This window comes from Capricornis sumatraensis, chromosome 21, assembly GCF_032405125.1.
Source record: "Capricornis sumatraensis isolate serow.1 chromosome 21, serow.2, whole genome shotgun sequence".
Taxonomy (NCBI): Eukaryota; Metazoa; Chordata; class Mammalia; order Artiodactyla; family Bovidae; genus Capricornis; species Capricornis sumatraensis.
Window position 1 is genome coordinate 56,372,859 of NC_091089.1, and position 22,266 is coordinate 56,395,124.

Consider the following 22,266-nt stretch of genomic DNA (forward strand, 5'->3'; position numbering starts at 1 on the left):
TCTCTGCACACTTAAAATTCAATAATTTATGGAAAGGTGACACTTGAAAGACGTTCATTGTACTGAGACCTGAAATAATTTTTCCATGGAGCCCCGACAGTCCTGGCTTGACCATGTAGGGACAAGAAAACTCCTGTGCCAAGCCTGGAGAAGGAGCTGATGATGGAAGCATGATGTCCACTCGAGAATGAGGGAGGAGGCGGCCTATTCCCCCTGCCCACTTTCCCTTTGATGAAAAGAATGTAGGCCACCAAGTTCCTAGGGTGGCACCTTCTCACCCAGCTGTGTGTAAGCCTCACAAATGTCCTATTCTAATAAATAACTTATCCTTTAAAAATATTTATTTTTGGCTGTTCTGGGTCTTGGTTGCTGCTCACAGACTTTCTCTAGTCACTTTGCCCCTCGCTGAATTCTTTCTGCACTGAGACATGAGAGACCAGAGCTCCTTAGAACCCCCAAAACACCACCTACTGGTTTCAGATGGTTGATTGTTTTGTGGGTTATAGTAGTAGATTTTTAGCTTACTCAGGAAAGATGATGTAAAACAAGTTTTAAAGATTTAACTTTTAACAGCATTATCCAATAAACAAACCACATGGAACAATCAATCACACTGTCAAGAGACAGGGATTCCTAGATGGCACCAGTGGTAAAGAATCCACCTGCCAGTGAAGCAGACACAAGAGACATGGGTTCAGTGCTTGGGTTTGGAAGCTCCACTGGAGGAGGAAATGGCAACACATTCCAGTATTCTTGTCTGGCAGGACTGATATGGGTGAAAAAACATTTGTACCCACATCAAACTCTGCAGAGAACCTGATGTTATGGGAGAATCTTTTGATAAAGGGTATCTTTGCTCCTACTCTAAAACTAGGTGTGTGATTTGGGGCAGGTATCACACCTCTTGGTGCCTAGGTTTCTAATTTACAAAATGGGAAGAATCACCGGAATACCTCACAGGATTGCTGTAAGAATTAAATCCCATGATGTGTGGAAAGCACTTAGTACTGTGCTCGGTACTTAGTGGAAGGGAGGAAATAAACGTTAGTAGCTTCTGTTATTATCTGTTGTATGTGTCATCAGTGAGCAAAGAGTGGTGAACTAGAAATGTTTATTGGTCTCTAATTTGGCAATTCTTTCTATGGTTTTTTTTTTTTTCAACTTGACTTTCAGCTTTATATAAGCACTTCCTTATTTAAGAATGATCATTCTTCTCAGGGGTTTCTGCCTTTGCTAAAGTTGCATCCCCCGCCTGTTTTTTTCAGTGGATTGCTTGCCCTCTTAGCCAATGGACAACTTAGCATTTGAAATGAATGAAGATGCAGAGCAAAAGGTTGTGTCTGAGGGGAAGATGAACACCTTCTCCAGAATGGTAAGAATGTAAATGGGGATTTACATCTTGAGATTACTTGCCTCAAAACCTTTATGTAGATCTCAGGAAAGAGCCCCTCCTTAGACCAGTTTTCTTCAAGTGACCTTCTAAAGAAAGCTAGCGTGTCCTATTCTGAAAATCTGACCTGCCTTTTCTCTCGTAAACTGTTAACTCCTGTAGCTGTTTAGTGGCCCAGCTTTCTATGAATTGTTGTTCCTGGCATTAGTGAGTTATTTATTGTTCAATATAATACCCTTATACAATGTTAAACTGAATATGTTGGTAAATGATTATGCTATACCAAACATATCATTAAATAATTTAAAACATTAAAAAATTTTTTACACATTAAAAAAATTACATTCAGGTATTACAAAATATTGGCAATATTCTCTGTGTTGTATAATAATACATCCTTGTTGCCTGTCTTACACTCAACAGTTTGTACTCTTATTCCCCAATCCATTGTTCTTCCCCTGCCTACCCACTGGTAATCATTAATTTGCTCTTTATATGGTGAGTATGCTTCTTTTTTTGTTATATTCACTAGTTTGTTATATTTTTTTTAGATTCCACATATAAGTGATATCATTCAGTATTTGTCTTTCTTTGTCTGACTTATTTCACTTAGCACAATGCCCTCCCAGTCCATCCATGCTGCTACAAATGGCAAGGAATTTTGTTCCTTTTTTTATGACTGAGTAGTATTCTATCATATATATACTGCATCTTCTTTATCCAGCCATCTGTTAATGGACACTTAGGTTGCTTCCATATCTTGGAGATTGTAAATAATGCTGCTGTGAATATTGAGGTGCATGTATCCCTTTGAATTAGTGTTTTTGTTTTAAATATATACTTGGGAGTGAAATCTCCAGGTCATATAGCAGTTCCATCATTAGTTTTTTGAGAAACCTCCATATTGTTCTCCACAGTGACTGCAGAGTTTACATTCCTACCAACAGTGTACAGGGTTCCCTTTTTCTCACATCCTTGCCAACATTTGTTATTCGTGTTCTTTTGAATGTTTATGAGTGTTAAAGTAAGGCTTCCCTGGTGGCTCAGAGGTTAAAGCGTCTGCCTCCAATGCGGGAGACCCGGGTTTGATCCCTGGGTCGGGAAGATTCCCTGGAGAAGGAAATGGCAACCCACTCCAGTTTTCTTGTCTGGAGAATCCCATGGATGGAGGAGCCTGGTAGGCTACAGTCCATGAGGTCCCAAAGAGTTGGACACGACCGAGCGACTTCACTTTCACTTTCAAAGTAAGACTATCTATGTTAGAATTATTAGTGATCAAAAACATACTTGATCAGAGAGCAAGACCAGGAACTCAGAGAGCAGTGGAAAAGGACTCCTTGCTGTCATTGAGGATAGTCATCATTTTAGTGGTCAGAGGAGTAAGGGCAAGTTGGTTCAAAGGTTGGGGTGAGTATTTTCTTGGCAGCTTTCAGTAATGTGGATTGTAACTCAGAAATAAGTGTATAGCATATATTTGTGATATGAAACCAGGAAGTAGTAACATAGAAATACATGGAAATACTGTGACTTAGAGTTGAGTGATGACTTAGGTCATATAGGTAATACAGATAATAGTATGTATTATTGCTAAAGGGAATTTACTGAAGCTATTTAAATGAGGGAGGGAGGGGGAGACAGAGACTTGTCAGGTCAGGCCCATTGATTACTGATATGTTACTTATTCCCATGCATGTACCTGTACACATAAATGCATTTGTACATTGTGGAACCAAAACATTCTTAGAAAATAGCTCCTTATAATCTCATTGATTTTCAGGTGAAGAAACTGGTAAATAGGGGCTAATTGACTGATTTGGAAGTACTTAGTTGGGTAGTTAATTTCCTTAATTTATTGTGTGCCCCAGTCCTCAAATGTTTATTTTTATTCTTGTTCATTTGGGTGTTATCTGAGGTATGGGCCATGTGTGAATGTCCTACAGTCCTTGCACTTGCCCAGCTGCTAGACTGAAGAGAGAACCTGAGCCAGCAGCAGACACATCAGTGGTGCACTGGACAGGGCGTCTTACAGGTCAGAGGCCAAGGGCCTAGAAGGACACCCACCGGGTACTGCTGAGGGCAGGCAGGACACAGGCTCGATTCTCCCTGCACAGGGGAGGAGGGGGGCTATCAATTATAAGGGGCCTGATGTTAGAAGGGCTCCTGGGTTGCAGGGAGACTGTTGGAATGCATCTCCCCACAGCTCTGGGTTAGCAACCATTGCAAGGGCCACTGTTCCTCCGTGATGACTGAACATACCGGAGCCGATGTGGTCCGAGGGCTGGAACAATCATTAGTGGGGGTCAGGCCGATCACGCACGTGGTTACTGATTCGTTTCCCCTTAGGAGGGGAGGAAGTTGTGTGCATCAGGTAAGGGTGAGGCAGAGTGGGGAAGGGCTGTACAGAGAGCAGGAGAGCAGCCATCTTATGGGGCCTGACCATGCTGTGAGTGTGTGTGTGTGTGTGTGTGTGTGTGTGTGTGTATTGATTTACACATCTCTCATTTTACTCAGTTCGTTTGTCCCACAAATGTGCTTTTTTTTTTTTAATAAAAGAGGAAATAAACCAAACAGATAGTTGGCAATGTTTCTGATGCCTCAAGAGTGGAGAATAATTTCTAATTTCTTCTAGGAAAAGACGAGGCAGTGGTCACTGATGAGCATTTTCCTGGTGTGTCTTTTGGCTTGCACCATTACCACGGTGATCGGAGTCCTGATTGTCTCCTTGGTTTATGTCAACAACCCTCAGCCTCATTCAGAACCCGGAGCCCAATCTCTGCAAACAGCAATTCCTGTGGTGCCAAAGGCTGTTGATCCAAAATTTCAGTTTCTTTATCATTTACCTAAATCCAAGGTATGCTGCTAAATCACTTAATTGTGTCTGACTCTGTGCGACCCCATAGATGGCAGCCCACCAGGCTCCCCTGTCCCTGGGATTCTCCAGGCAAGAAGACTGGAGTGGGTTGCCATTTCCTTCTCCAATGCATGAAAGTGAAAAGTGAAAGTGAAGTCGCTCAGTTGTGTCTGACTCTTAGCAACCCCGTGGACTGCAGCCTACCAGGCTCCTCTGTCCATGGGATTTTCCAGGCAAGAGTATTGGAGTGGGGTGCCATTGCCTTCTCTGTGGTATGGATCACACTTATTAAGAAAAAGAATCATCTATTATAAATGATGATTTCAAAATGAAGTTTCTATTGCTTGTTTACTAAGCTGTGTTCTCTCTTCATTGGAAAGAAGTAGCTGTGGGCTGTTTGGATGAAGGGAAGTGAGGGATGGAGAAGGGGAAAGGTGGGTGGATGTTGGCTCCGGGCTGAACTTTGCTTTAGTAGCTGGTTCTCTGGGAGGTACAGGAGGACAGATGGAAAGCCCTGTATTCTCTTGTCAAGATAGGTGTTTGTTTTTCTAACAGGCACTGATGGCACTGTTGTCTCCTGGAGCCTTGTAGACCTGTTCTTTCTCTTCTTTTTTGGGGGGACCTCCCGTATCCACTCACCCCCGTATCCACTCACCCCCGTTTCCTTTTTCCCTGTGCTGCCCTCTCACTCTGGGGGCCGTGGTGGCCTCACTTTCCTCAGGAGATGGCCTCCATGCTGATGGTTCGCCTACGACTTTCCAGGTGTTTGAGTACCCTGGTGGCACAATCCAGTGGGCCCGGTACAGGAACAATGCCAACGACTACCTCAGCATTGAAGAGGAGGCCTTTGGCAGCAGCTTAAACAGCCAGAGATCACAGATAAGCCTGGGGACCCTGAGAATAAAAAGCAGTGGCCTCCGGGCCCCTCACTGGCACTTCAATGCCAACGAACATGGCTATCTTGTACAGGTATAACTGGTTTGCCCACATTCTGTGCTTGAGCATTTGTGCATTGTGTCCTCAGGCTATTATTTAGGTTGTTGCAAAACCTACTTAACTAATAGGATGATGGACAACATCCAGGCTTTGGCTGTGTACCCAATTAGACCAGTTAGCAGTGCCTTGGAACATTAGACTGTTTGTCTTAATTATTCATGGCATCACTTTGAACTTCTTTCTTCAATATAAAATCATTTTTCATACATTGTTAAGCTCAGATCACTGTTCCATCCTTTGAGCCAAAGCTAAAACTGGTAGCTCTGATCTAATGATCAAAGAGACTACAGCTTCCCTTTAGGGAAAAAAGCAGGGACTGGAATAACGAACTAGTTTGCTGATGTACAACCTGGAGTCCCTGAGATCCACCAATGGTATGCCCTTTTGTGGCTTTTACTTTCCAGAATTCTTTGGAAGTAAAGTGAAATAAAGCTGGAAGTGAAATGAGTGTACTTCTCTGAATTGCAAATAATTCATTAATTCTGAAATGTATTTATGGCTTCTGTGTTCCAGACACTGGGGAAATTGGAGTGATTAAGCTTTCATAGAACTTTCAGAGTTTGGTCTTACCCTGGTAATCTTGTTAATAGATGAGCCAATTTTTGTGTGTGACATATTTCTGTTATTGCTAATAAAACTCCTTTTTTATACTTGGACAATTCACTCGATTTTAGAATTTACAAGAAGAGAGATTAGAGCTTCATCTATGAGATTAAACCCTCCTTAGAAGAATACTTGGACATAACAGTAAATCCACTATGTTATTACTATTATTATTATTAAAATTATATGTAGGCTTTTTCTTACCTGGTGAATACATACACATCTGTTTGCAAACACACAAACATACACAAGCGTACACATGTATGTCTATGCAACCATCTATGAACACACACATGTGCTTGCAGTCTTTTCAAACTAGCATGATCTTAGAGCTCTAAATGCTCAGTGGGGTGGTATTATCCCAAAGAGGGCAAAAACTGGTTGTTAGCAGGGTGAAAGTATCACTCTTTATGTCTACAGCATAGATGTACGTGTAGTTCGTGAGCAGTATGTGTATGCCATATACAGGTCTTCAGCACCTCTGTAATGGTAACGTTTCATAGGGTGGGGGTTAGAAGAACAGTCTAACATGGTACCTTAGAAGGCAGGTAATGAAAAAAGGTTGAAAAGCACTGCTCTAAATTGACGTTGGGATATGCTCTTCCATTTCCATTTCAGGGGACGGCATGGGTTGGGGTGGTTGACGACGGTGCTGTCGTTACCACGTACAATGTTACAGCTGGCCAAGTGATCTTCTTCCCAAAAAACACAGTGCACTGGATAAAGAATGTGGGGAGTGAAGACTGCTTTTTTTTGCTCTTCTTTTCTACACATGAGGAACTTCAGACCCTGGATGTTGATGATGTATTTTTTTCTACACCTGAGGATATTGCTTCCCGGTCACTTAAGGTCTGTATCACTGCTGAGAATACTTCCAGGTCAATTAAAGGTGTGTACCACTGCTGAGAACAAATCCTGAGAGGGTGTGCATTCCGTGGGCACCAAGAAGGCATGGCTGTTCGAGTTTCTAAGGTGGCAGTCAACAAAGTAACAGTTGGGTAATGGGCTCAAGAACATGACTTGCTTCCTATTTAACACATAAACTGCCTCGAAGTTGAATTGCTCTTTATTTTCCCCTATGAAGGGCTTCTATAGGAAAGTATTTTTTAAAAATATTTTGTTTTAATATTTATTTCTTTGGCTGCATTGGGTCTTAGTTGTGGCATTCGAAGACGTTGCAGTACACAGGCTTCTCTAGTTGTGCGTGGGCTCCAGAGCGTATGGGCTCAGTAGTCACTCTGTGGCATGTAGTTACTCAGCAGTTACTCTGTGGTATGTGGGATCTTAGTGCCTCTCAGTTGAGTTCAGTTCAGTCACTCAGTTGTGTCCGACTCTTTGCCACCCCATGAATCGCAGCACGCCAGGCCTCCCTGTCCATCACCATCTCCCGGAGTTCACTCAAACTCATGTCCATCAAGTCGGTGGTACCATCCAGTCATCTCATCCTCTGTTGTCCCCTTCTCCTCCTGCCCCCAATCCCTCCCAGCATCAGAGCCTTTTCCAATGGGTCACCTCTTCGCATGAGGTGGCCAAAGTATAGAAGTTTCAGCTTTAGCATCATTCCTTCCAAAACACCCAGGGCTGATCTTCTTCAGAATGGACTGGTTGGATCTCCTTGCAGTCCAAGGGACTCTCAAGAGTCTTCTCCAACACCACAGTTCAAAAGCATCAATTCTTTGGTGCTCAGCCTTCTTCACAGTCCAACTCTCACATCCATACATGACTACAGGAAAAACCATAGCCTTGACTAGATGGACCTTAGTCAGCAAAGTAATGTCTCTGCTTTTGAATATGCTATCTAGGTTGGTCATAACTTTTCTTCCAAGGAGTAAGCGTCTTTTAATTTCATGGCTGCAGTCACCATCTGCAGTGATTTTGGAGCCCCCAAAAATAAAGTCAGCCACTGTTTCCATTGTTTCATGTTGTAGCATGTATCAGGACTTTGTTCCTTTTTAAAATTTAAAATATTTATTTATTCGGCTGTGCTGAGTCTTAGTTTGCAGGTATCTTATACGGTCTCTTATGTGTTTCAGCCTGAAGGTGGAATTAATTTCATTAGAACATTCCATAAGCAAAAGGAGGATCAGGGGGTCAATCTTCCTCCCAACTTGGCAGAACTTGTTGTCAATGCTAATTACTCACAGTCTCCAGATAACTTTGTGTGGAGGTACTTTTATGACTTGAAAGGTATAGTATGTTATTTCATGAAGGCTTTTTACTTTTTGGTTAAGTATTTATATATGTATGATTACATAGGTGTATTGGATTAAGATGTAATGTGTTTTTGTTTTATTTATTTTTTTTTATAGCAAGGCATAGTCAAGAGAACTTTGAAAAAACACATTTCTCAACAGAGTAGGAAATGAGAGAAAAGGCCTGGCAGCAAATGAGAATGTGGGAAAAAAATTCAGAGCGTGAGAGGGTGTGTGTTGGGGCTGGGCAATGCTGTAGGAGAAGAGCCTGATGATAGAGGAGGGGGTCCAACCATGTAGTAATTAAGTGGTTTATTTTTATTTATTTTAAAATTAATAATTGATTAATTTGGCTACATGGGATCTTTGTGCAGTGAAGATCCTGTGAAGGTCTCTGCACGCAGGATTTTTGTTGAGGCACATGGGCTTTCCAGTTGTGATGCACAGGCTTAGTAGTGAAGGTGCTTGGGCTTAGTTGCTTTGCAGTTTGTGGGATCTTAGTTCCTCCATCAGAGATTGAACCTGCATTGCAAGGTGGGTTCTTAACCGTTGGACCACCAGAGAAGTCCCAATTAAGGGGTTTTAAATAGAGTGATACAGTAAGGTTTTTAATTTACCTATTTTTATCATTTATTTTATATTATCTTATTGAGGTGTAATTGACTTACAACATTATGTTAGTCTCAGGTATACAACACAGTGATTCGATACTTGTATGTATTATGAAATGATCACCACAATAAGTCCAGTTATTAGTAACATCACCACTGTACATATTAATAGTTGCAATTTTTTTTCTTAGGAGAACTTACAAGATCTTAGTAACTCTAATGTATGCATTGTGAAGTGAAAGTCACTCAGTCATGTCTGACTCTTTGCAACCCCATGGACTATAGGGTCCATGGAATTCTCTAGGCTGGAATATTGGAGTGAGTAGCCTTTTGCTTCTCCAGGGGATCTTCCCAACCCAGGGATCGAGTCCAGGTCTCCCGCACTGCAGGTGGATCTTTACCAGCTGAGCCACAGGGGAAGCCAGTGTATGCTTTACAGTGTTGTTAACTATGGCGCCTTGTTCTGCATCATGTCCCCATGACCTGCTTATTTTATAACTGGAAATTTATGTCTTTGGCCTTTCTTCACCCATTTCAACCAGCCCCATTGCCTGCCTCTGGCAGCTACCACTCTGTTCCCTGTACCTGTGAGCTTGGGCACATAGATTGTTTCCGTATGTTGGCTATTGTAAATATGCTGCAGTGAACGAGGGTGCAGCTGTCTCTTTGAGTTGGTGTTAGTTTTTGTTTTTGGAGTGATGACCAGCAGAATTGTGGAGAATGATTGTAAGCGGCCAGCTGAGAAGCAGGGAGATGAGTCAGGGACTCTTGCAGTCTTTCAGGTAGGGGATGATGGTGGCCTCACTCTGTAAAACAGAAAGAATTGTTGAGAAGCAGGGAATTTAACTGACAGGACTTCATTGACTGATCTAGGAGAGAGGTTTAGGATGAGTCTCATGTTTTCCATGGGCTTCCCTGGTGGCTCAGACAGTAAAGAATTGACCTACAGTGCAGGAGACAGGGTTAGATCCCTGGGTCGGGAAGATCCTCTGGAGAAGGGAATGGCAACCCACTCCAGTATTCTTGCCTGGAGAATCCCCATGGACAGTGGTGCCTGGCAGGCTACAGTCCATAGGGTCACAAAGAGTTAGAGACAACTGAATGGCTAGTTGTACAACCAGGTCCCCTGAGTTGAACCTCTTAAAAGAGGTCACTGTATGTTAGAAATTTCAGGAGAACTTGGGAAGGTAGGATAGCATCTGGCAGTATCAGGTCAATATCTTGGCAGCACACAGGATGTGCTCTTGTACTTCCTACCACATAAACTTCTGTGACTACAGAAGGGCTGTTCCTGGGACTGCATTTGGCTCTCCTTTTGTGGTACCGTTTTGAAGTAGTTTTGTCTTATTTTGTTTTTTAAATTTCATCTGATTTAGGCTCAAAAGAACATCGATTTCCTGGAGGAGTAATACAGTTGGCACAATATTGGAAAAATAGTAGTGAACTGAGCCACAATGAAAAAATTTTTAGTGAATTCCTGAACCAGGTAATCGAGAAAAATGTTTTGATGATTATCAAAATGGATGAAATATGAGCTTTAGGTTGGGTCAGTTTTTTTGGACAAAGCAAAAGGAAAGAGCTAGTCAAACACTCGTTGACTTGATCAATGCAAACTATTGATTGAGGCCTCACTGTGAATTTGGAAGGTTAACTTCTTGGCATGGATGGTTACATTAATGAAGAGACTGGAGGCTTATGAGATTTCTCTTTTCATGTGTTTTAAATGCTCAACTGGCAGTATTGTTTAATGACTAAGAGCACCGCTCTGGCATCAGATCCCGTGATTCAAACCCCAGTTCTGCCACAGTGTGTCCCTAGTTTACTCAGGCAACCTAGACTTTAATTTCATCTCATACGGTTGGTGGCAATCTTGCAAGATTGTTATAAAGGACAAGTGACATAATAACTGTAAAGGAACATAAAAAATTGCCTGTTCTCAGTGAGGGCTTTATAAATATTAGTTACTACAATGATTATATGAATTGTTAAATTGCTGAGTTGAATGTTGGCTAAATGTTGGAATTCATTTTTCTTTTTCTTTCTCAAGCATCAAAAAGCCCTCACTTTGAGTACACTCAGGATTTATAACAATGGATTACGACAGCCACACTTTCATTTTAATGCAAATGAAATGGGATACGTAATAAGTGGATGTGCAAAGGTAATTTCTCTGTGAACAGTTTTTTTCCTGTACTTTCCTTTTCAGTGCAGAAGGAAGCAAACAGGAGGTATTTCTTTGTTTTGGTTCAGTTGTTGGTAATAGAATAGGACTTTGTGCACTTGGCTTTCTGGGCATGGTTTCCATAGAGGGTACCATGCATGTCCTGGGAGGTAACTTCCAAGTTTGCTGTTAGCACGAGGAGGGTTCTAAGAACATTCAGAACTGATAGAGAGGTTTATCACTAATGGTGAAGGGCTGGAATACCTGCTTACATTTTCTGAGTTTTGCATTCTCTGGTAACGCAAGCATTTAGTGTGCTCTGCTTTGGGGACCATGAAATTGGCTGTTTGTCTCTCAGTGTGATATGAGTGGGGGTGGTGGGGAGGTGTGGAGCCCCAGTAGGGTGGCCATATATCCCCTTGGTAAAATTATTAATAGCACCACTTTTGACTCTACAGAGAGTCCTGGTTTGGGTGATCAATTAATTGTACGATTACCATAAGAAAAGCCACACAAAGTATCATCTTATCACAGTGATTTGACAGTAGCTCCTCTGGGCTTTCATAGGGATCCTGGGAAGATCTACAGGTAAAAATGGGCTTCTCTAGCTTATATCTGCTTCAGTTGTGACAGATAGAATCAGAACAGTCTGAAATTCACCTTTTCTGTCATCCGGAGCAAAAGTTTTACGTTTTTAGAGGCGACAGCTCTAATAAACGGGAAAAGGGCATTGTCATTAATCCTCCACAGATTTCCTTTCAAGGATCAGATGTCCTTTGTGAGGTGCTTTGTGTGCATGTGTGTGCGTTTATGTGCATTCAGTCTCCAGCCCTCTTAAAGGAAGACCCTTAGGATGTTGCTCTCCCAGAGGCTGACTTTTCCCAAATGAGTGGAAAGGAGGGTGTAGGGGTAGTAAAGCGCTGGCGTTTAAATCCTCTGCCTAATTAGTGAATGAAGGTCATTGACACCCTTAATTAGAACATGGCAGTTAATGCTCTTTTTGTATGAAGTTCTGCAGTATTGATTTCACTAATGCATTTTGAGGGACATTTACTTCAATAGAGTATCTTCTAATTTTTGTGGAACTGTGTCTCAGAAACAGGAGCGTGAATGTGAAAGATTGCCTCTTTTTTGCTGTTTACCTTCTCTAAGAAGTCCCTTTATAACTATGTGCTTTTATTGATCTGTTCACTGTGAATACTTATCCTTATTGAATATATGATTTTGTTTGCTTCAGTTCAGCATTGTTTTCTCCCCCCTCCTTAGGTGGGCATTATCAATGCTCAGAGTTCCACAGAGTTTGACATTCACATTGGAGATGTGATATTTTTCCCCACTGGAACCCAGCATTACATTAAGAGCACATGCGATGAAGATTTGCTTCTCATTCTTGCCTTCAGCACTGGAGACCAGGTGAGAATAAGCCAGTGTTGGAGATGTTGGTGAGTGCCAGTGATGTGCAAAGTCCTCTGCTAAGTAGTGTGTCTGGGTCATAGAGGGGACTCAGCACATGGATATTGAATCGATGACTGATTTAATGAACTGGCTGAACCAACGTGTGAAGAGGAGAATTGGAGGTCAAATAATCTTTTCATTTGGTTATAAAGGGATCCAGTACATCACATTTCTCTCTCAATTCCCCGAATTCTCAACCACCTGAGAAAAAAGATGAAAGAGTAGCATGTGTGTGCTCAGTTGCTTCAGTCGTGTCCGACTCCTTGCAACCCCATGGACTGTAGCTCTCCAGGCTCCTCTGTCCATGGAGTTGTCCAGGCAAGAATACTGGAGTGAGTTGCCATGGCCTTCTTCAGGGGATCTTCCCAACCCAGGGATCGAACCCGTGTCTCTTAAGTCTCCTGCGTTAGCAGGTGGATTCTTCACCAGTGGTGCCACTGGGAAGCCCAAAGAGCAGCATACAGAGACTTAGAAAATCATTTCTGTTACTAATCATGAAGATATTTGGGAATATGATTAGCATCTGTGGGTAGGTGGGTTTCCTGATATCTGTTGGGTTGGCCAGGATTGGGTTGGCTTACTGGTGTTGAGGTGAGCTCTTACACACCTTATGGCATAGAGAAACACAGCCTGAGTTTTGAAGCTTTGCCAGCTCCCTAACAGAGGGAGGAGGTGAAGTAAGTATGGCCAGTTTATTCTTCTGAAATTTATGGTAGAGAGATAAGGGAGAAAGAGAGAGAGAAAGGAAGAGGGAGGAAGGAAAAGTCTCTTGTATATGGAAAGAAACTATAGGAGACATGAAGTAGCATGAAGTGTGACTCAGCAGTGCTCCTGAGGAGTAGCATTCCCTCCCATCATTGTTTTAAGCAAATCTGATATACCATGATCTGTATTATAAAACACATATTAAGAGAAATTATTTGTTAGATTAAATAGTTGTTTGCTTTTAAAAATTCACCCCAGTGTTCCTTAATTAGATGGAATAATGTGTTTGAAGGACAAGAATAAGTAGTAGAACTTAGATTTTAGAAAAAGGTCTTAGGACTAGATTCCCTGCCGAGACAGGGTGATAATTATGAGTCTGGGACCCCTGGGGCAGGTCCAGAAATGACAGGCCGTGGTTCTCTTGGCCATGGTTCTTCTCACATGGAGACCCAACAAGATCTCCAGCGGGGAGCACGGTGTGGATTCTGCAGTTTCATCAACAAGACCTGTACCAAGAGGCGAGCCTGTCCTGCTGGGTGATGCTCATTTTCCGTGATGACACTTCCCCTCTTCAAAGGAGACTGGAAAACTCCAGAGTCTGCTTCTCTGAGTCTCCAAACCTTTCTGGTGGTACCTGGGGTGAGGTTTGTGGAGAGCTCTATGAGGAAGATATGCACTGGAAAACTATTAACAGCTGTAGACTTGCTCGGGGCAAGGTGGGGGATAGGATTCTGGTGTCCCATACTTTTGGAGCCGGTCTCACTGGAGTCGGACACGACTGAGCGACTTTCACTTTTCACAAGATGCAAATTTCCAGTTATAAACGAAAAAAGCCATGGGGACATGGTGCAGAGCAAGGTGCACACTGGCTTCCCTGGCAGCTCAGCTGGTGCTTTCATTGCTACCGCCACCCCCTTGGTCTTTATTCTCTACAGTTACTATAAGAACAAATCACGAAGCAAAATCCAATCCAATATAAGCAGGAAAAGAAGGGAAAAACATCAAGAGAGAGGAGGGAGAGAGGATGAGAGACAGTCTGAGAGATGGAAACACACACCCAGAAGGAAACAGAGAATGAGAGATGGGAACACAGAAGAGACATACATGCCCAGAAACACACATAGAGAGATACACAGAGACAGAGACATGCACAGAAATAGAGACGGAGAACCACAAGCAGAGTGACACAGACAGAAGCAGCGCAGAGACATACGGACAGAAGGAAACACACGAACACAGACGCAGAGAGGGGCGGAGACCCATAGGGAGGGAGAGACAGGAGGAGAGACACATGGACACACACATCCCACGCACAGACAGACCTGTACACACAGGAGAGGGAAAGGCAGACGAGCTAGCGAGAAACACACACGGAGAGATTCAAAGACGTATAAGCTCAGAGACACACGCAGACAGAGAGAAAGAGAAGCACAGTGAGCGACACAGAGAGACCCACATGCATGCAGAAATTGAGAGGCTGGCTGAGAAAGGAGGTGGTGTCAGAGAATGGGGAGCAGAGAGAAGGACAGGAAGGTAGTGATGCAGAGAGGGCGGACAGAGTCAAACCAGCTGGACAGCCCCGCCCCAGAGGCAGAGACAAAAGACTGTCTCTGGCTACGGAGGAGGAGGGGTGCTTACCTGGCCACCAGGTGAGCCTCCATCACGTGCCTCTGCGCCTGGAGCTCAGAGAGGCCCTTTGGGCACTAATCCCTGCTTCTAGGTGGACAGAAGGTCGTGCTCCCTCTTTAAAGAGAACTAGCTCCCAGTGGGATGGAGGTCTCTTCTAAAGAGATGCCTCGGCATCTGTAGCCATCACTCACTTCCCTTATTCCTGGAGTCGAAAAGGTGAGCTCCCCCTGGCAAGAGAAGACAAGCTCAAGGGGACCATTTGCAGGATTTCACAGCTCCTAGTGTTACATAGCCATGCAGCTAACGTTGTGAAAGTGCCCTTATGGCTGTAGGATCTCTGTGGCTGTACTTTGGCGCTGACACCTCTTCTTTTGGTTTCCACTATCAGTTGCAAACCCTTGACATGGATGATTATCTCCAGGCCACCGCAGACCACATCCTGGCTCAGCTTTTCTTCAAGAAGCAAAGTGAGTTTGAGAAGATCCCCCAATTCAAGGAAGACCAGGCAGTCAACCTGCCTTAGATTTGCTGACGTGTTCATGTCTATTTTTCTCTCTTCATATGTTATTACAGTTTTTAAAGAAGGTCCACTTGGCTCATGAATTTGTAGCTCTTTACAGAATGACATTGGTCAAGCAGGTGTGAAGCAGCCCCACGGGCTCATTTAGCTAAGATCATAGGCAACTTGTGCTAAGCGAACATTCCCGTGTACTCTGCAGCTTATCTACAGAGGGGCTCTGCTCAATTAAATTACTATTTTTTTTAATGGATTTTAGTATGCATGTATATATTTATTTTGCTTTTGTTGCATCAGATTTATTACACCAAATGAAAATCCATTCTTTTTTTTGTACATCAGTGAAACTTAGTGCCATGTTTGTATTTTTGCTATTCATCACTGTGGAAGGAAGTATGGAGATCAGCCTACTTATGTACATACATATGGATGCAGCCAGAAGAACCCAGGTGCATCTAACCTTGTCTGGAGAGTTTAGTGTAGAATCTTAGGGTAGCCACTCTCAACGCTTTTGTCGACATGAAGATACTTTTTATAAGGCTCAAAATTTCAAGAACTCAGACGAATAGTTTACTTATTGTATATTAGCTGAGAAAATACTTAATGGCAGACTAATTATAAATTCAATATTTTCTTTGAATGTATTTGAATTTTACTAATGGTATCACAGACTATTTACCTTTGAGGAACAGTCATCCCTATATTTGAGAAGCAAGTGTTTCTTTAGTCTATTGGCTGGGTGTGTATGTGGATTTGAAGACTACTTTTCATCACTTAGAAACTGGTAGGAGCTGGTGGTCCCCAAGTTGGGGGTCATTGTCTTAAGTAGAAAAGAGTTTGTTCAGATCTAATCAGTGCTTGATTTTTCTTTGTTGTTTTTTCACTAAGTCATTCTAACTCTTTGTGACCCCATGGACTGTAGCCTACCAGGTTCCTCTGTCCAATTTTCCTGGCAAGAATACTGGAGTGGTTTGCCATTTCCTCCTGCAGGGGATCTTCCCAACCCAGGGATTGAACCTGTGCTCCCTGCATTGGCAGGCAGATTCCTTACCGCTGAGCCACCAGGGAAGCCCTGAGTTTTCTTTACAGTTTATCTTAATAGGTATCTGGCACCTCTGCGTTTTCGTTGGGTACCACTGTCAGTTCTGGGCTATACTATATACAGCTCTAGTCAGTATAGACGCTTGTTAATGCTTTCAGCCAGCACCCTCTTTCAGTTATATTTCCCTGACACATAATGAAATTTTTAGGTATTTTAAGGATGTTTGTTCTTAGCCGAAGAAGGAATCTGTTTGTATGTTCCTTTCTCTCTCTCTCTCTCTAGGTGTGTGTTTCTCTCTCTAGATAATTAGCTCTGTTGACTGTATAGAAGATAGAGAATCAGGAATAACCCCCTTTGATGGGGGAGTAGTCGTCTACATATTATATATGATCAGGTCATGAAAGGCCTATCATCCCTTGCTACCAAGCTATATTTACCTTATTGCCATTTTCCAGGAGAGCCAGCTGAGATTAGAGCTTGGTAGCACAGGGGATTTTGTGGTGGTAGTCTTGCTTTGAAGAGACTTTGTAGGGAATTCGTCAGCATCCAGGAGGAGAAGCATGGTTGAGAAGATGCAGGGAAGAGCATAGGACAATAGGTGTGTGGAAGGTGGATGTCCAAAGAGAGGGGAAATAATCGTAAAAGGAAATGGCACTGTGTGTAGACAGATCTTATCTGCAAATCTTGTTTTACTTTGGGACTTTATAAAAATATACTATAAACCAGGTGATAATCCCTTTTCTTGAATCAGGAAGTGTATCTGATTACTATGTGGTCATTTAATAAAGATTTTGTGTATCTGCATATTATTTTGTTTTAAAAAATTATTTAATTTTTTCTTTTTTTTGAATTTATTTTTAATTGAAGGATAATTACAACATTGTGTTGGTTTCTGCCATACATCAGCATGGATCAGTCATAGGTGTATGTATATTCCCTTTCTCCTGAGCCTCCCTCCCACCTCCCACCCCATCCCACACCTCTAGGTTGTCACAGAGCACCAGTTTGAGTTCTATGAGTCATACAGCAAATTCCCACTGTTTTGTTATTTAATTTTAAATGAAACCTGTTCTTGCAGTTTTATGAATTTGGCACATTACTGGATTCCTTCTGTACATCCTTGAAATATGCTCTATCATCGTCTAAAGAAAATATATTACGGTGTTGGAACTCTCTGGGTTTCCTGACTTAGGTTTCCAGCCTACTATGTATTTAAAAAAGAAAACTACTAAAAATAAAAATGAATGATCTAATGAAGACATATTAATTGGATGTTGTTGGTATATTATTTTATGGGGGGATTTTTTCTTTTGGGCCGCACTGCTTAGCTTCTGGGGTCTTAGTTCCCTGACCAGGAACTGGACCTGGGGTCACGGCAGTGAAAGTGCCAAGTCCTAACCACTGGACAACCAGGGATTCCTTGGGGAGGATATATTCTTAGTTTTCACTTGGCTGTTCTAATTTCAGTCCTTTTTCCCTGTTTGGAAAGCTGATGTCTAATTTTAATACCATTTTATTCCTTAGGGTAATTTTATCCATTACTACTCAAGTGCTTTTAGGCTTTTTGGTATACCTACTTTATTTATTATCAGATCAATAGATTGAAGAGTGAATTGCTCAATCAGACTGTTTGACATCATTCAGGCAAAACCCAGACATTTGACTGAAAACCTCCTTTAAAACTGAACCTACCTTACTCACTTTATACACCCAGTCTATAATACAGCTACATTTGATTCATTTGAAATGGTTTGAATTGTACATAAAAAGTTCTTAAATCTTTAGAACTTTTAAACAGCAGCTTTGAATAACTGAATGGAGTGAATTAATTTGCCTAGAGGAGCTACAAGGTTAGGTGAATACCACTGTGTGTTCCTTACTGCTTATAAATAATGCGAGGCGTTTATAAAAAGTTTCTTTGTTCATATTCTTATCCTTTCCTGTTGAAGAGTAATCAGGCTGCTTTTTACCACCCAACCAATTTAGAAAAAGGAAAATAGTTACTTTTACTATATAACTTGATTCTTAACCAACGGTTGCAAGCGATTTTCAGTTATACAGCATTATTACTGTAAAAAAAAAAACTAAGAAAAGAAAGTGGGAAAAAAAACCATAAGTGGTATTTCTTCCATGCTCTGCACTCACCATAGCTTCATCAAACTCATATATTCACTTTGGAGCACTGTTCCTTTGTACAGACCAGTAGGACACTGGAGAGTCCAGGAAAGAATAGTGATGCTAAAGAGATGAAAACCTGCGTTTTCTTCAGTGTACTTAAGTTGGAACTTTCGGGAAAAAAGAAGTTAAGGGATGACGTAGAAACAGTGACGTACAGCTGGTAGAGGCCATGTATCGTGTGATCTCAGTGCTTCAATGTGCAGAGAGACAAAGTGATACCTGACAAGGGTAGGGTACCCAGACTGTAAGTACGATATTTGAGACAAAGTCCGGATCTTTTGAGGTGCTTCCCACCTCCCCTGGGGAGGTTTTTTTTTTGTTGTTGTAAAGGGTCAGCTAGTAAATATTTTATTTAATTATTTTTATTTATTTTATGTTTGGCTGCACTGGGTCTTGGTTGCTGCGTGTGGGCTTTCCCTGGTTGCAGGGAGCAGGGGCTACTGTCTAGTTGCAGTGCTCAGGCTTCTCATCGGCGGTAGTTTCTCCTGTTGTGGAGCACAGGCTGCAGTCGTTACCGCTCATGGGGTTAGTTGCTCCATGGTATCCTTGTAGAGTTTTTTGATTACTGTTTTCAAGTATATAAAAAATTCCTCCACCTGAAGCAGAACTCTCCACTAGGGAATGGACTGTCTTCAAGTGGGAGAGGTGGCTTCTGCCACCTGCACTTCAGCAGCCCCTGTGCCAATATCACTTCTCCTTTTCTGAGCCTGGCACGTGCCCAGGGTCCAACCCCCTGTAGCTTCTGTAAAGAGGTGACCAGAGCCCCCTGAGATCACTGTCCCTATCTAGCCAAGGATTCCCTGCTTGTGTTTTCATTTTAGAGTTTTATTAAACAATTTTTACACTGTGGCTCAGACGGTAAAGAATCTGCCTGCAATGCAGGAGGCCCAGGTTCAACCCCTGGGTCAGGAAGATGCCCTGGAGAAGGGCATGGTGACCCACTGCAGTGTTCTTGCCTAGAGAATTCCATGGACAGAGGAGCCTGGCAGACTACAGTCCATGGGGTCTCAGAGTCAGACGTGACTGAGACACTAACACACTTACACTGATAAAATGTACATAATGTAAAAGTCACCATTTTAAGGTGTACAATTCAGTGGCATTAAGTATATTTGCCTTGTTGCGTAGTCACCAGCACTGTCCATTCCCAGAACTCTCCATCATCCCAAGCAGGAACATAATACTCATTAAACAGTAGCTCCCCATTCCCCTCTCCTCCTCAGCTCCTGGTAACCTATATTTTCTGTCTTTATAAATTTGTCTATTTTAGGCCCCTCATATAAGTGGAGTCATACAATCTTACTCAGGCCTTATTTTTATGAATTTTTTAAACTCATTTTCAATAATTATGCCTTTACTGTATTCTTATCATTGTGCCAGGATACACAAGAGACATGAAGATGTGGTCTCTACAAATTTATAATTTAAATGTTTCTTATTTAGTTCTATATTTCTCTTCCCTCCCCACCCCTGTATGAACCAAGCCCTTATCATGAGTTCAAAAGAATGTTTATTCATTTAGACTATGTTAAGGGGCTTCCCAGGTGGCGCAGTGGTAAAGAATCCACCTGCCAATGCAGGAGATGCAAGGGTTTGATCCCTGGATTAGGAAGATCCCCTGGAGGAGGAAATGGCAACCACTCCAGTATTCTTGCCTGGGAAATCTCATGGACAGAGAAACCTGGCGGGCTACAGTCCATGGGGTCACAGAGACATGACTGAACACACACACACACACACACACACACACATAAGGAGTACATAGTAGCAGAATTGAAAAAAATTAAAGAGGTGAGTCTATATTATGCATTCGTATTTCCAGAGAAGGCAACACTCAGTCTTTTTGGGAGTTCCCATTCCAGAAACTGTCATAACAGTTCTTGGTCCTCAAATTTTTCATAACTCTCATGAAATTGCTTTTCCTCTACTTTTTTTTTGTTGAAGGCACCTCATTCTAGTCCCTGCAGTTTAAACATTCAGATAAGAGTGTTTGACTTCTGTTCTTTAAACATTAACAAGAAACCCCATGTAGCCTCAGCAGGTGTCCTTCACATCTCTTATCTTGATTCAGGAATGCCCAGCTTCATCCTACTGGCAGTATACCTATTGTTTTATTCTGTTAGCCTGTTGAATTCCATCTTCCTTTGTTCAGAATGTGGAGTAGCTCTCAATGAAAGGGAGCAGGCTTTGATGTGCAAGCTAAATGGATGTTGTACCAGAAGGGCCAGCTGTAGTGAGGGGGAGCCTGGACTCAGGGAACTTCAGTAAAGGCATTAGCCCACATCCCAAAAGACCACTTTGGATGTAGGGTCAATGAAGATATTAAGATATTTAAATCATCACCTAGGAAAAATTTGCAAAGGAAAGAGTCGTATCTGTTTTTTGGGTTTTTTTTTTTTGGTCTTTTCAGGAAATTGCACAATTAAGAGGCAGTGTTTTTTAATTTGTTTTTGTTTTGGTGTTAAGCATGCAGTACGCTGCAGCTGTTAGTAAGTGTCGAGAATAAATTAAATAAAAATAGAACAGTTACTCGTAAAGTTGGTCTCAAGTGATTCATGTAAAGCCTTTAAATGTCTCCAGTACCTGGATAACTTTTCCTCCAGAATCAGCACTGCTCAGAGGATTGCTGTCCTGGGAGATAATTTTGTCTCTCTTTGTAAGGCGTTTTAGATAGTAAAAGCCAAGAAGAAGAAATTTCTGTCAACTAGGATGGATTGTCCTTTCAAATGTACTTTCTCTAATGTTGTAAAAGAAACCACTGGAGATGGGTTTATAAGTTTATATAGTTCTGAGCTCCCACCTGGCTTGGGTATGGGAAGGCTTTCTTAAATACACAGACAGAGAAGCAGGAACACACAGAAGAAAAGGGAAAGCTGTGGTTTTAAGGGCTGGAAATCTTGACTTTCCTTTCCATGGGACATGTTCAATTTTCTTCTAAAATACTTGCTTTTGACTGGGAAACTTTCCTAGCCAGATATAATCTTCTTTGGCCTGTATGTTTAGCTACTACCCCTTAGCTCTTTAACTTTTAGTTCCTTATTTAGATAAAGCATACAGGAGCCAAATGTCCAGTTGCAAGTGTACAGCTTGGTGATTTCTGCAAACAGAACATGTGCATTCATCTAGCACTTTGATCAAGAAATATTATATTACCTGCAAGTCCTCTTGTGGGGCCAGCTTCAGTCACCACCCCCAATATGATAAGCAGTTTTTGAACTTTGTATGCATGGGATCATAGTCTGTGTGCTTTTGGGGACTTGATTTATTTTCCATAACATTATGTTTTTGAAACTCATTCATGTTGTTGCTCCTCCTCTTCACTTAGTCTTTTTTTTTTTCTTTTTCTTCAGATAGTCCCCTCCTTGATTCAGTGTAGCGAGCCATGACCTGTGTATAAGCAGAGTGACTCTAAGTCAGATCCTCTTGGTGGCCTTGATTGCTGGTCCTGTCCCTGCTTTTTTTCTTCTACATGATTGTTATCTGGGAAGAACTGAGATCTAAGAAGAGAGAAGTGCTAAAAACTCAGCACTTTGTCTGAGGTTTCTTTTCCTTTAACACTCTCCTTACTCCAACTCTTTCCACCCCAGTCCATCAGGTGGGAGGAATGTGGTCGATGCTGGCTACACCAGTCAGGTTCAATTCCATGGCGACACTTTCCCCCAAACAAAAGTCATTTTTCTTTAATTACCGAGGGAGAAGTAAAGAAAGGTGATCGAGGAATATATTACCAGGTTTCATAAAGGGATGACTTGTTTGGTTGGCAAGCTGTTCATAGCTGTTTTCCCTCTCCTGGTTTCCTTGTCCATGAGAAATGAGCTAGTTCTTTATAAAAATAAATTTAACAGCAGCTATTTTCAAGAGAGAGAGATTTAAACTTCACAAACATATAGCTTAGATGAAACAACCCTTTCAAGTTTGAGCAATTGATTTTATCAA

At 42.0% G+C, this 22,266-nt stretch overlaps 1 protein-coding gene across 1 annotated transcript; it reads left to right on the forward strand.

The window, feature by feature from the left end:
* Positions 1–1,288: 1,288 nt before the first annotated feature.
* Positions 1,289–15,116, forward strand: DYNAP (dynactin associated protein). Its single transcript, XM_068993557.1, has 9 exons — positions 1,289–1,372; positions 4,020–4,241; positions 5,004–5,210; positions 6,459–6,689; positions 7,874–8,027; positions 10,020–10,129; positions 10,691–10,804; positions 12,071–12,217; positions 14,982–15,116. The coding sequence occupies exons 1-9, from the start codon at positions 1,289–1,291 to the stop codon at positions 15,114–15,116; spliced, it is 1,404 nt and encodes a 467-aa protein (XP_068849658.1).
* The last annotated feature ends 7,150 nt before the right edge of the window (positions 15,117–22,266 follow it).

What these genes read in the sequence shown, in the direction of transcription:
- DYNAP (XM_068993557.1), top strand. Translation starts at nt 1,289, where the DNA reads ATGGACAACTTAGCATTTGAAATGAATGAAGATGCAGAGCAAAAGGTT. An exon ending in AACATGGCTATCTTGTACAG is followed by an intron (nt 5,211 to 6,458) that starts GTATAACTGGTT and finishes TTTCCATTTCAG; the next exon opens with GGGACGGCATGGGTTGGGGT. An exon ending in GTACTTTTATGACTTGAAAG is followed by an intron (nt 8,028 to 10,019) that starts GTATAGTATGTT and finishes CATCTGATTTAG; the next exon opens with GCTCAAAAGAACATCGATTT.